Raw genomic sequence first — 14930 nt, forward strand, 5'->3', positions numbered from 1 at the left:
TGTGTGTTTCTGTAAGCATGCAAACTGGAGAAAGAGAGTAATTACTTTTGGGTGCAGATCATCCTTGAAGACTGCTGCTTATTAATTGCTAGTAAATCATATTAGACATCAGGGAGTCGCAAACTGTGTGCTGATGAGAATACTGCCCTAGTTTAAGGAACAGTCCACTCAAAATGAGGATTCTGTCATTATTTACTCTCATTATTTCCAAACCCATAAGACAACTTCTTATGTGGAACAGAAAAGTGCTGGCCGCTATTTCCCATACAATGAAAATGAAATTGAGAGGATTTGAGTATCCTCAAAACAAAATCATATGAGCTTGGAGTGACACACACAGTCACTTGATCAAGTACACAGTGAACTCACATCAATGGCATCCCTCTCAAAGATCCTGAGCTGAAGGAAAAGCTCCAGTTTGATCTTCCTCTCCTGAAAGAGCTCCTCCATCTGAGCCTGAGCCTCATCCAGCTGCTGCAGGACGCTCTCGATGTGGTTGATGGAGCTGTTGTGAGGGGTCTTATTGCTGGAGATGGCCGAGTCTCTGCAGAAAAGAAAGTGCAAGAGCCGTTAGAGCAAATGCAAATTTGTTCAGGTGTGTGCAAGAGATACAGGAAGAAACACATTTACTTCTTACAATAATGTCCTTCGGGAAAGTCAAAGCTGTAATAAATGTTAGGAATGTTAGGAATTTTCAAGCTCAAGTCTTATGGAATTTGAACAATTTTTGCTGTTTTCTCTGTTTATACTTTGTTTACACAGGCACAATTCTTATATTTGGACTTCCCGGATTTAATCAAGGAGTGAGTGGGATTAAAACAAGGAATCTCAGGAATCAGTAAGGATCAAAAATGACTTCAAGTCGTTATACCTCATGAGTCACGAGTATTAATACTGATTCATGAATCTGTTTGACAAACTCACAGCTACCAACTCAGATAATATTTGTAAATAAAAACATTTTAGATGAACAGAGAAAAAGTTTCTTTGTAAACTTTTGTTTCACTATGCAGCTCTGCTTGAAAATGACTCGCAGTTTTTTTGAGGAAGACAGTCATTACAACGATTCAAACTGATGTCTAGCATTAATACTGTTTTGCTGATTCACTAAAAAGAAGTTTTAAAATGGCAAATAGATTGTAAATTAAACAATTGCAAAAGTTTATTTTTGTTGTCATATCCACAATCAATTTGCTATTTGAGTATTTTATCATCTAAAAATCTGATTCAACATCTTTTTCCCATCAAAATCTGCTTTTGATGTAAATACGTAATAGAATTCATAGACACTAATTTAGATAATATCAGTTAATCAAAAACACTTCTGCATTGCTGGTGGAAAAGGGGCTAATGGGGTTTGAAAAGCAAACTTTTCATTGTTTCATTGTGCAGCTCTAAGCTCTATGGGATATAAGTAAATGATCAGCAGAATATTGAACCTAAAACTAACGAAAACCAACAATATTACGGCGCGAAAGAGGATGTGACTTCAGGCTTGAAATTTAAATGTAATAAAACAAAAAGCCAGCACTAATGAGATTAAAAATTCATAAAAAAAATTTGAAATTATATGGTCCTAAAAGCATTATCTGCGAATGGGAGAGAGGATTACAAGCCCATTGGAAAGATAATATGTAAAATATGCAACATTATCCTCTTTTCATTAAAAAGGTTAATTATCAGGGACAGCTTTAGTAATAATTGTACAAGAGGGTGAGGGTGGGGGGAAAATACGAGGAAGCAACAGTTTCAAATTAGTCTGTAAGGGACAGAAAAAGACGGAAGAGTCCTTTCATCCCGTCTCAAAGGATACAAGCGGGTTAACTCTGGTTCAAATTTATTAAAAACAAATGGCGTAATAAAGTAAAATCACAGTTATCAGGGTAATAAAGGCCCTTGCTTTAATTGAGGCTTAAAAGCTGGATCGCTGCAGAAAGTCTGTTCCCATGGTGATGTGCTTTTATCATACTGCAAGGCTTGCGGGACTGAGTGGACTTCATACGGAATAACAGAATACTTAACACTTTCATCACCGATTCACAACTGCAAAACAAGCAGGGTTTTGAGATTAGATTAGACACAAATACTATGATGACAGTCTTGCGTCTGTAATATGAGTAACTGAGTGTGATGCTGAGATCTGGATATCTCTTGTGTGTGAGTTGGAGAGTTTGTGTAAGTGCGTAATGTCTCTACGGTGTGGGCATTGTGTGTGTTGGTGTGTGCTGGGGACCTTTCTGTTTGTACCTCTGGGCTCTTGGGGTTTAAGTATTACCTCTGCATAATTAACTGGGCGGTTATGAAAGCAGGATTATGTAAGACACTAGAGAAAGAGAGAATAGTCATCCTCAAAATCACATGTGTAGAGAGAGCAATTTGCAAGCGGAGGAGGAGAATTAAGCCACATCTTCTGCTTTTCTTTCCCAAAAAAAAAAAAAAAACCTTGAGTAAGAGAAATGTAGTGTGACTGTTAAACTGACAGGTCAAACTGAATCAGCGTTTATACAAAAACAAGCTGAAAAGTTGAATGTATAAAATATATAAAACAAAACACAAACTTAATATATAAAATTAATTGCAATTAGCCAGTTATCAACATTTACAGGTTTATATTAAAAGTTAAACATCATATTTTATATATATTCCTATATTATTTTCTACATAAAATTAAATGTATAATTCATATAAACTATTATTACAAATTATATTACATAATATTATAATAAAAATACATAATACAATTATACAATTACATTATAAATTATATTAAAAAATATATATTTAAAATGATAAATTAATATTCTAATAACTGGTGCATGTGGATCAACTAAAGTCTTGTTTGGTTCGACTGAATCGAACTCAAGTTCGTGTCCCCCTTGGTGCGGATCTTTTGGGCAGGTGTGAATACAGCAATCGCACTCAGGTGTGGACCAAACAACTCTGTCGAGACCAAGCTGAAGAGGTGGTCTCGGTCTGCTTCCAAACGAACTCTGGTACGGTTGAATGGATGAACCAATGAATGGATGACCTTAAGTACACGTGTGGTTTTGTTTACAGTTTCTGGTTCACCTGCAAAAAGGGCAGTGTGAAAGTGAACCGCACCAAACAAAAAAAACTTCAACATTGTATTTGGTCCGGACCAAAGCAAGTGAACTAGCGGACTTTCCTGGTGTGAATATACCCTAAATCTAATTAAGTGATATGCTGATAAGTTGAATGAATTTCAACTAATCACACATACAGATATCAAACTAAATTGTTAATTGATCAGCATATGACTTAATTTAATTTCTTAAAGATGAATTGCACCAGTGACTATATGAAACTAAAATGGACTAATTCATATAATTTCATATATAAAATAAAACAGAATATTTAATAAAATGCTTATTTTAATATTTTATATATATATATATATATATATATATATATATATATATATATATATATATATATATATATATATATATATATATATATATATATATATATATATATATATATATATATACATGCATATATATATAAATAATAAAATGTATCTTTTAATGTAAAATGTTTATTTTATTTTAGACTAATATATTTCCTCTTTTGTGGTTAAACCACACTTTTCTGGCCCATGTCAATCAAACTCCAAACGTGTTGCATATTCAAAACATGCAAATATGTTTCCTCAAAACTCTAAACCCATTATTATAAAATTACTATCATTATGTAATGAAAATAAGTCATTTGAGATGCATCAAACCATTCCTCATTCGCTGAATATCTTGTTATTTTGCAGTATTGTGCAGCCCACTGCAGTAGTGCTGGTAGTCAGGGATTCAGAGTTGCACTGATGAAATGTGGCAGAGCTGAACACGTGGCAGGGGCTGGAAGCAGAGCAGCGAGTTTGCCCTGAGGGGGCTGAGAGACTCCACTCCAAACAGCCTCTGGTGCTCTCTCCTTCGCCTGCTTAACTTTCTATTGAAGCATCCAGCTTTACTGAATCTCAGCCTTCACGTTCCTCTGCTGCTGCAGCTCTTCCCACATGCAGATTATACATGTGACCAACCGTCAGCACTAGCACTGGGCATCAAGTCTCAGCCAAATGACGCAACTTTACAGCTGCACAGTCACTCACCAAGTTACAGTAAAGTAAAGAGAGTACAGTATTCCAAATGCAAAGTGAATGATGGCAGATGGGGCCAAATGAGTGCTTGAACCATCCAAAGGTTTGGTCAAGTGAAGATGACTAATGGTATATTCAAGTACAAATTCGATTCCACTTGAGAATTCTATTAATCAGATGCCAAATTTTAACAAATTTGTGTTGGCAGTGTGTGTACACAACCACCCTATAATGATAAAAATCCACCCAGTGCTTTTTTAAAAATCCTGACCAAGTTGTTCACAGATTCTTGACAGAGTGATGTCACACAGGCCCAGGCCGGTCCCACAGCTGTAGACATACACTGGTGTTTAAACATAGACCTGCCCTGAGTGAGCTGTCAACAGTCTGCCACTATTTAGATGCCAGATCAGAAGTAGACAAGAATGTCTCCTGAGCAATTGAAGTGTTTTGTTGTTGGATGTAATAATGAGCATAGCAGTCGTCATTTACTTCTGACATCTGAGCCGCTGAAGACGCAGTGGATTACTTTTGTTTTTACAGGGAATGCGCCCCCCGACCTACCTAAATGTGTTTATGTTTGCGCGAATCATTTGTGATCCAGCTTCAACTACAGAAGGAGTATAAGGTTCTTTTTTTAATGAATCTTTGCAAATTGCCTTTCCTAATAATGTGATAGTAAGCAAGTTCCGCGGCTAAAGTTTAATATTTTGTAATTTTTTTTAAACTGAAGAGAGCAAAAATATTTCTCAAATGTGTATCTTTATTATTGACAATTAAAGTCGTTTTGTGCATCAAGAATACATTGATTCATACTGATTAAGACATCATAAAATGGTCAATGTCTCAGTGAAGAATCACTTTGAACGATTCAATGAGTAAGATGTTAGACTGAATCAAACATGCGCTCATCACATAACTAAGCATCTTGGACTGATTCACTAAAAAGAACTAGTTCATAAGAGTTATTTGTTTGCAAGTAGGACTACACTGGTTCTGTTGTTTGTGAGGAACCGCTGGAGATATGTCTGTTTATTGTCTGTGGATTATTTGGTGGAACCCAGTCTTTTACCCTAGGCTTCAGACTGCAAACTTAAAACTCCTAGTTGGCTCCTTGGTGTGTGTAAGATTTCAAAAGATGGCTTTCACACTAATGTAACAAACCACACTTCAATGGAATCAAACTTGAGGTCCACACCAAAACATTAAAGGATTTGTTGCAGGAGGAGACATGAAAAGGAAGGACAGATGAGAAGATTGCGTACCTGAGTTGTTGAATGAGATCTTCTCCCTCTTTGATGACATTTACAGTGAATTGCAGTGTGGTCTGCTGCTGCTGCCCAAAACGCTTGATCAGGTCCTGAACGGCCTCCACCGACTCGGCATACACATCGTCCAACAATTCCTTCTGCAACTCCTCCAGCCATGTCCACAGCTATGCACAAAAGACACAGGCATTAATCACTTTTTACTTTGCTCAGAGAGCTCTATATTATTATTTTAATTGCACATTAATTTTGCACATTCATCTCATACTTAATTTAGTAATTGCTGATCTGATATTGAGCGTTAATGTATCTGCTTCTGGTGCAAATGTGTAAAACTACATGCTTTCATAACTGGGTCGAATGACCAACTAAAACAGTTTTTTACTTGACATTCTCATGGCGCACACAAAAGATAACGAATAAACAAGCATACTAAATATCTACATAATTTAAGGCAAAAATCACAGTAGTTAAAAAAAAAACTCCACATTATGCATAAAACCAGGAACATTGCTCAGAGCAGGCAATCTGAAGCCTCAGGCGAAGTGTTTTGAAGTTTATTGTTGAAGGTGGTGAATTTGTTACAAAAGCAGTGCTTTGATGGTTGTTGGGAAGATGCTCTCCAGAGGCGCTTTAAAAGACATGAATTTGAAGACAAAGAGTTTAACTTTCCTGAGAGGATTTTAACAAGCTGACAGTTTAACATACGCTGAAACTGTCCCGAGAGGTTGCATTTTTTATTCAACCCTTTTTTTGCATGAGTGAAAAAAAACATTCAAGTTACTATTTTGTAAATTTAGATGAAACTACTCAACCATCCCTAATTCTTACCTCTTTAACATGGGTGTGGAAAGCTACTGACATGTCCAGCAAGACTTTTCGCTGCTCTACACGCCTTACAAAGTCCTGGATCCGGTCTTCCAGCTGATGGGCGGCCTGATAGATCTCCTCCGGGTCACACTCGCCTGTCTGGGCCAATTGCTCTGCAGCTTCAAGCAGCTTATCAGCATTTGTGTATGTATTCTGATAAAGAGGAGACATTTATGGACTATGATTATGATGCTCATGTTAACCGGTAAGAATATTTTGCTTCAATGCATTTTGGCACCGACTAGTCCAGTAGTTCTGCCACTAGTCAACATGACTGAATGTTATAAATAAAATCTTTTACATAAAGTTAAAAATAAACCATGGACTAGTCTACTAGCAGTGATCAGTTATAACTCATTTCATGTTAAATGGATTACATAAAGTGATAGTTCACCCAAAAATGAACATTTTGTCATCATCTACTCACCCTCATGTCTTTCCAAACCTGTATGAGTTTCTTTCTTCTGTTGAATGTAAAAGAAGATATTTTGAAGAATGCTGGTAATCAAACAGTTGATTGTTCCCATTGACTTCCATAGTATTTCTTTCCCTACTATGGAAGTCAATGGGAACCAACAACTTTTTGGTTCTTCAAAATATTTCTTATTTTGTGTTCAACATAAGACAGAAACTCATACAGGTTTGGAACGACATGAGGGTGAGTAAAGGATGACAAAATTTTAATTTTGGGGTGAACGATCCCTTTAATAAGATTCCAAAAATTAAGTACATTCAAAAATGTATATTACATTTTAAAATGTTTACGTAATATTATAATTACTTTATATGGATTACATGATAAATTATTCATACATTATTTTGACCTAAAATATTTACTTGAATCCCTTGAGAATTCAAGTTAATATTTCAATCATTTATTTTCACAGTTCTCTGATGTTGGTTTATGGTCACACTGACATGCAGGTACACAAACTAAATATTTATACTTTTAGTGTTCAAATATTGTTTTCATATTGAAAGTATTTATTTTTTCTTTAAGATGCACTTTTATGATTTAATTGAACTAGTTTCAACAATTCGCAAAACCCTGCAGTTCCTTCACAAAACCCCAAAAAATTCAACCATGATGTTTAATGCACTCTATGTTGCGCTCTACAAAGGGTAGAATATATTTTCCTTCTCTATGTATTTTTATAATCAACAAAATATTCTCCTATTCAAAACAATGATAAACGAGTTTTGAAAAAGTAATCTAAGAGTATTCAAAAAATGAGTCAGAATGCATTACTAACTACAATTTACATCACGTAATTTGTAATCAATCTACCCAGCAGTGTTAAAAATGGACAGTCGAGAAAGACCTTGCATGTTATATTATGTTTAGTGACTCCTTATTAGCTGTGCTTTAGACTTAATTGGAAGAATACAAAAACGACCGATCAAATAAAACTCAAATTAAAGGGGAGATTTTAGAGTGGCAAACCTGTGCAACTTCCTCAAAGTCTTCATGGCGTTTCTGCAGGGCTCGAGCGCGATGTAGAGATTTCCCCACTCCTGTGTGTTTGCTAAGAAACGCCTCACCGTGGTTCTCAATCCAGTCAAGAACCTACTCACACACAATGCACACAAGAGGAAAACAATGAAATTAATATGTGAGACAGCAGCAGAGCTTTCCAGTCCTTCTCTAGGTGAGAATGTGTCCTGTCAGATAATGGGAGTCAAATCAATGTAGCATGACAGGTGATACTGCAGGGTCCAAGACAGAAAAAAATATGCATAAAAGGTGTCGTTCACAGTGTAGCTCTCTCTCTCTGCCGTTCGCATCCCCAGCACCGGAATAGTGGTTTCCATGGCAACACTTTCCCTCAGCCACAGAATTAGCCATTCTGCATTCTCTCGGTCGAACACCTCGCTGCAGAAAACCACAATCTCTGCACCAATAAATTGGCCCTGAACCTCTGAACACAACGTACAATAGAGAGATGCCTAGTATAATGCTATGGCAGCGGCTTATCCTTGACTTTAAATTATATGTGACTATTTCTGTTTGTGTGTAAACAACTATAATCCCAGAGAAGTTAAGCCAAGATGTTGCGGTGGTGTTTTCTCTCCTGTATTAAAGAGGCAGTGGTAACCGTAATTACATGCTAAACTAAAGCCTGCCCAGAAGTATGAATGTGGAAATCTCCAAAAAGAAAACAAAAAATGTCCGCACACTGCACTACACTGAGGTGTGTAAAAAGTACAGGTACTTTAGTACCAAGTCGACACTGGAAAAAAAAAAAAACTATACCAGTCTTCCTTTACTACTCGGTAGTTAAAAAAAAAAAAAAAAGCAAGTGTTTACAAAGGACACAAATTGTCAAATTATGTGTCATATTACATCATTAATATTAGTCAAACAAAAATAAAAGACAGAAAATATTAATATTTTGTATCAATGGTGTTTATTTAAATTTTTTATTTTATTATATGTTAGTCAAGAAATTATTTTTATATATTTTTTATATTGTAAAAAGTTTATTTTGTTATTTGAGATTTTAATTATTCAAATTCATAAAAAAAAGGAACATGGAAAATCTTAAATTTTTAATTTGAAAGCTATATTCCATTGTATTTCATTTATTTAAAAAAAATCACTTTGTAAGAATTACCAAAATTATAATAAAAATACTTTGACAATAGTTTTGTTGTGTATCAAAATTAGTATCAAAAATCAGGAAATCTCACTGATATTGACTACTACAATTTTATGTTAGGGACAACTAAAATTACATCAGTTACACGGCTCAGTTGCCTATGGAGTCCTTTCAGCTATTCATGCAGACTCTACTTCCTTTCCTTTGTATCTCCCTCTCACATCCTTCCATCCCATTGTATCATCTTGATGCTTTTTAAATCGTCGCTCAAGGGTATTATGAAATGCCACGTGCAGTTCTCAGTACCACACTTGGGGTATTTTCAGGTGAATGAATGTGTGTGTGTTTTACCTGCTGAACGTCTTGCTGGAACACACACAGCTGCAGACGTTGGTGCAGCCTGACCTTACGGTGCTGCCAGATGTTCTCCAGCTGCCTCTGGTGATGCAGAACCTCATGGATGATGTCCAAAACATGGTGCACTGCTTTGGAGTAATTGGCAGAAGCCGTCAGTGAATCAGCGCTGCCAGGGGTCAAAGGGCGCTGAAGTTTGTCCAATAAGGCTTTTCCATCTTGGCTCACCTGGGAAAGAGCAGGACAATGATGAGAAAACAATTGCACAACCCTAATAGACTAAATGAAGTTGTATTATTATATGCATTGTAACTCTTCATAGCACTGCATTTTTTTAATAAATATAATTAGCTGAAATTGCCGCTTTCGACGTGCCTGTAATTGCTATAATGTGCAAGCACCATTTACTTTAGGATCAGTACCCTTAAATGGTTTTTAAAAAGTGCCTGGCAATTTAGTGATTTCGAGACACACGGCTCAGTACCTCAGAGTAGGCAGCGGTGATCTGCTCATACAGGCCTTGGTGATGGTGGATGGCGTCCTCTAGGTCCTGTAGGTCAGAGGGCAAATCCACCTCCCCGCATGCTTTACACCATGAGTCCACATTGCTCATGTACTGCAAAGAGACACAAATACACACACACACACTTACAACAACAAAATAACAATAATATCAAGCCCCTTATAATAAAAGAAACAGTAATGAACAGCCATAAAGTAATGGCTAGATCTGTTAGTGCCAAGAACTAGATCAAACCAACTTATTTGGTTTAATTTTCAAAGCTCTGCAATGTAACCATTCTACACGAGCTTTGAAGAAGTTCTGAACAGTTTGTTTTTTCCATCTGAAGTGTACATAGACATACAAAGCGATTTCTTAACTATTTTCTCCTAAGAACAAGATTTTATCCTAAACCTTCATTAAAATTAATTCAAAGACATTAAAACAGTATGTACTTCAATAATTCACTTTAAAACAAAGGCAAGTTCTGAATTGAACATCTCATAACTCTCATCACAATGTTGTACATTATGCGCATATCTGATTGTATATTCCAGTATATTATGTCCATATAGACCTCTGACATCAAAAGAAATGGAATGAATTAAAACTACTAAGGGCAAATGCAGGACATGATGAGAGACATGGTTCATGTGCCGCACTCCGAATATCAATTCAAATCAAATCGTCTTTCATCTCATCCCACTCTGGTTGAACTCAAACAGAATCTCATGCAAGAGGACAGCCCAAACCAGACTGCCTTGTGATTGGCAGCTGTGGTGATGCTTAAAGGAAAAGAAATCTCTGGAAGGGAGATTGTTTTTGATATAGCCCCTCTATGAAAACACTGCATGTGTGAGAGGAATATTTTATTAGGGAAAGCAAGCTTCACCTGTCCTCTCTACTGCTGTCTCTCAAATAGGCTTTTCCCATATTTTCAAAAGACAATTGAATATTGACAACCTGTCATTATATTTCACTGAAGCCATCTAGCCATCTAGGAAACTGCTATAATATATAATTGTGTTTCACTCAATATTTGTGCATTTTATGCTTATTAGAGTATTGTGCTGTTATCTTAGCAACATACTACCATCAAACTCCTTTAAAATCAATTGAAAGTTTGCTCATGAAGCTGTCATCTATTTAAAGCAGGGGTGTCACACTCAGTTCCTGGAGGGCCGCAGCTCTGAAGAGTTTTGTTCCAACCCTGCTCCAACACACAAACCACCTAGTTTTCAAATAATGAATTACTTAATTAGCTGGATCAGGTGTGTTTAATTAGGGTTGCATCTAAACTCTGCAGGGCTCCGGCCCTCCAGAATCTGAGTTTGACACCCCTGATTTAAAGCCTTAAAAAGGGCTTGAAACTTACGAGGTTTCAAGCCCTTAGAAGGCAACTGCCTATGTAGATGGTAGGCAGTTCACTAGGTCTTAAGACAGATCTTGCATTCTCTTTTCTGAAATGATCTTGTCTTTGGATTTCTTGCTGATGCTTTATTTGTTATTCTAAATGAATCAAAGCCCATTAACATTTAACAGCATGTGAAATCCATTCCTCTTTTCTCTTGGTCCAGAAGTAATTTTGAAAAATCTCAACACATACACTGATCTCTCTGAGAGCTCACTGGTATCGGTTTTCATTAGAGATGATGTTACGATTGTTTGCTCTAACCTGGTCGCATTTCTGGTGGAAAGTAGCAGACATCTCCAGCAGGGAGCTCCTCTCGTCCAGCGCAGCAGCAAAGGCTTTCCACTCCTGCTCCAGCTGACCTGAGATCTGTTTGATCTGCTGGGATGCATAGTGGCCCGCCTCCAGCAGACGATTCCCCACCGACATGATGCGGTTTATGTTTACATAAACATTCTGCGGGAGACAGAAAATATTACTACCAAACAAATGCAAAATGCAAAATATAAACTGATTAATGATTCAAGTTTTTAGTATAGAATTTTAATATTAGCCATTTATTGTTTATTGGCTATAACATAAAACTTCATGGTATCAACCAGAATTTTATTATCAGTGCAACACTAATTCAATATCACATTTTGAAAACTGCTTCAGAATGGACTGTTCACGAAACACTGCTATTAGAGGACCATACAATACATCCCAGCAGATTCTTGTCTGTCTAATATGCAAGTCAACCATCAGGAGTAAATCAGTAGTGTGCAAGTCTGATTACTCTCTGATCAATAACAAAGTGCAATGTAAGTCTGAACATGAATAACAAAATTCAAAAACTGCTCTTTGAAAATGATCCTGCGTTTGTTTCATTGTCTCTGTTTTTTCTCAAGTAACTCATAACTCAAGTAACTCAAAATCATTATTAATAAAGTGACATAAGGATTTTAAAGATACTCTACCATTTAAAAGTGTGGGTATGTACGATTTTTTTTTAAAGAAATTAATACTTTAATTCAGCAAGTGACAGCAAAGGCAAAAATGTTTTCAACATTGATAATAATAAGAAATGTTTATTGAGCACCAAATCAGCATATAAGAATGATTTCTGAAGGATCATGTGACACTGAAGACTGGGCTGCAGGAATTTCAGCTTTATAATTACAGGTATAAATTGCATTTTAAAAACAGTTGTTTTAAATTGTAATAATATTTCACAAGATTGTCGTTTGACTGTTCTTTTAAATCAAATAAACGCAACCTTGGAGAGCATTAGAGGCTCTTTTTAAAGAAACAAATATCCTACAGACCTCAAACTTTTGAAAGGTACTGATATGAGAAGGAGAAAAAAAAAAAAATCAGTGATGAAACATTAAACACAAGGTTATTGAAAAGACCTTATAATGGCTTATAACAAAAAGTAAATTAATGCTATCATTTAACTTTTAGAGCAATATTTGAAGACTTATCAGAGCTCAATATGCCTATTGCCTACATCCTCTTTCTGTCTCTTTAAACAGGAAGTGATCAATACTTCTCTCTACAGTAATGGGGCTTTTTAAAGGATGCCCCTAGCAGGGCCCACAGCTGGTGGGCAGCCACCCAAACAGGAAGCACTTAGGTGGATCATGCTCTATGCTCCATCTCTGATTATACGATGAGTCACCAGCACTGAATAAAGAATCGGTGCTTACATTGTAAAAACTAAAACCATTACGCCATTACACTGCTTAAAAGGAAGAAAAATCCTAGTTTGGTCGGTTATTAAAAGAAATGCTGTGGGGGCATTACAGGATACAGGATGCATGTAGTGATGCAGTGATATTTTCAATCTTCTGTGAAAATTCTAGTTGAAATCTTACCATGCAGTTCATGGCAAAGTGGTTGTGCTGGGTCTGCAGCTCCATGGCATGGGGGTGGTTGTTGCCAATCTCAGTGTATCCAGCAAGAAAAAGCCCTTTGTTGTGCATGATCCAGTCAAACATCTGCAGAGACACAGCAAATCACACACACACACATCAGGCACACGTTGGACTGGAAGCAGGTTAAGTGTATGTATGTGTGTAATGCAAGATATCCCGTGAATGTTTTAGCACGTGCATTGTTGTGTTCATACAGCTGAAATGAGTAAAAATAGAAAATCATAAAAATGACCCGTTTCTCAGGAGCAAAGAATAGCTGCTGGTTTCCTAGCAACATGCAAATCTTCCACCCACTATGAGAAACATTGAGACGAATTAGTGAGAACTTGTAAATATGTGCGCAGAACCAGATAGTATGAAAACACAGGGTTTGCTTCAATTTAGAGTAGAGGTTCTCAACCAGGGGGCCGGGGCCTCAACAAGCTTCCAAAGGGGACTCAGAATGACTTAAAAGTATTTCAATTAATAAATTATTAATATATTACAATAATATATTCATAATATAAATTAAAATGCTAAAATAGATAATTCAAGATTTAACATGAAATAATGCCCTTTTTGTCCTATTAGAACATATAGCTATTAAAACATCTGGATCACAAAATGAATTATGGGTAATCCACTTAATATATCAATACTTCCAGTTTCTGTTAATAAAACAAGTTTAATAAAACAAGCAGCTTGTCATAAATACATACAAATATTATCCTATATTGTGAGGAGGTTGGAAAACGGTGTTGAACAACAGGGAACCTTTGAGAACCACTTTTTTAAAGGATATTCGGCACGCTACACAAGTTAGCTGTATCAACTTGTGGTTTAACATCAAATTTGCACTTGAACATCTGCCAAAAAAAAAAAATGGAATAAAATTAAATAAAATATAAAATAAAATAATGGAATAAAATAAAATGTAAAAAACTAAATAAAATAAAACAACATAAAAGAAAAGAAAATATAAAAGAAAAAAGAAAAGAAAAGTTTTTCATCAAAGTAATTCCTGTGGATGGATTTACCTCTATATAAATAAAGTTTTGCGTCTATAAAGGTATGCATGTGTGGATCTCACCTTTTCAGCATCCTGCTCGAAAAGCCTGAGTTGGAAGCACTGGTCCAACTGCAGCTTGCGGACGTGCCAGGCCTGATGAAGGTTCTGCCTGGTGCTGTGCAGTTTTTCCAGTAGGGCTGAAATACGGGGCACCAGGCCCTGGGTGTCAGCGTTGGGTTGTCCCTGCCCTTCCCTCTGCCCTGGCGGGACTGGCACAGTTCGGTTAGCGTAGCTCTCGCTGCTTTGAATCCTTTGCAGCAGCCTCTGACCCTCACTGTCCACCTCCTCCACAGGAGCCTTTATCACCCTCTTCTTCAGGGCCGCGTGCTCCTCTATCATGCGCCGGGCTCCCTCTAAGTCCTGTGGGAAGTCTTTACGTGTGACCGTTTCTTGCATCTCCTCTAGACGGGCGAGCAGATGCCGAGCGTTGCCCGTGAAGTCTTCGAAGGCCACGCGGATCTCGATCCACTCTTCGTGGTTGTAGTCCAGGCTGCCCTCGAAGTCGGGCGTTAACTGGGATGGGTCCACCACCTTCGATAAGCCCTCCAGGGAAACCATGGTGGTCTGAAGGTGGGTGTGATGGAGGAATGGAAGGAACCAGAAAAGGACAGTAAGGGTAGAGAGAAAGGATGTGGGTGGAATATGAAAATTAATCAATATGCAGAGTACTAGAATGCACAATATGACTTCTAATGCCCTAAATCCTACGTGAATTGATGCAGGTGTTCCAGGCTCCGTTAATGACAAGCAAGGCAGGACTGCTATTTTTAACTGGGGGCATAAATCTAATTTCATACAGGCACTCAGAGACAGACTACCTAGAGACAGACAGACTCCCAGCATGAAG

General features: G+C 36.9%; 1 protein-coding gene across 4 annotated transcripts in view; it reads right to left on the reverse strand.

Moving 5' to 3' along the window:
• Positions 1–14930, reverse strand: part of LOC306885268 (triple functional domain protein-like) — a 110895-nt gene that overhangs the window by 32237 nt on the left and 63728 nt on the right. For all 4 annotated transcript variants that reach the window (XM_079441681.1, XM_079441679.1, XM_079441680.1 and 1 more), the window contains exons 6-14: positions 14105–14647; positions 12976–13098; positions 11381–11572; positions 9688–9819; positions 9201–9431; positions 7694–7816; positions 6211–6402; positions 5377–5546; positions 370–544 (exon numbers count right to left, since the gene is read on the reverse strand). In XM_079441681.1, coding sequence (XP_079297807.1) covers positions 370–544; positions 5377–5546; positions 6211–6402; positions 7694–7816; positions 9201–9431; positions 9688–9819; positions 11381–11572; positions 12976–13098; positions 14105–14647 — 1881 coding nt within the window. The remainder of the gene's footprint in view (positions 1–369; positions 545–5376; positions 5547–6210; positions 6403–7693; positions 7817–9200; positions 9432–9687; positions 9820–11380; positions 11573–12975; positions 13099–14104; positions 14648–14930) is intronic.

The sequence above is a fragment of the Barbus barbus genome (genome assembly GCF_936440315.1).
Source record: "Barbus barbus genome assembly, chromosome: 19".
NCBI classification, from domain to species: Eukaryota; Metazoa; Chordata; class Actinopteri; order Cypriniformes; family Cyprinidae; genus Barbus; species Barbus barbus.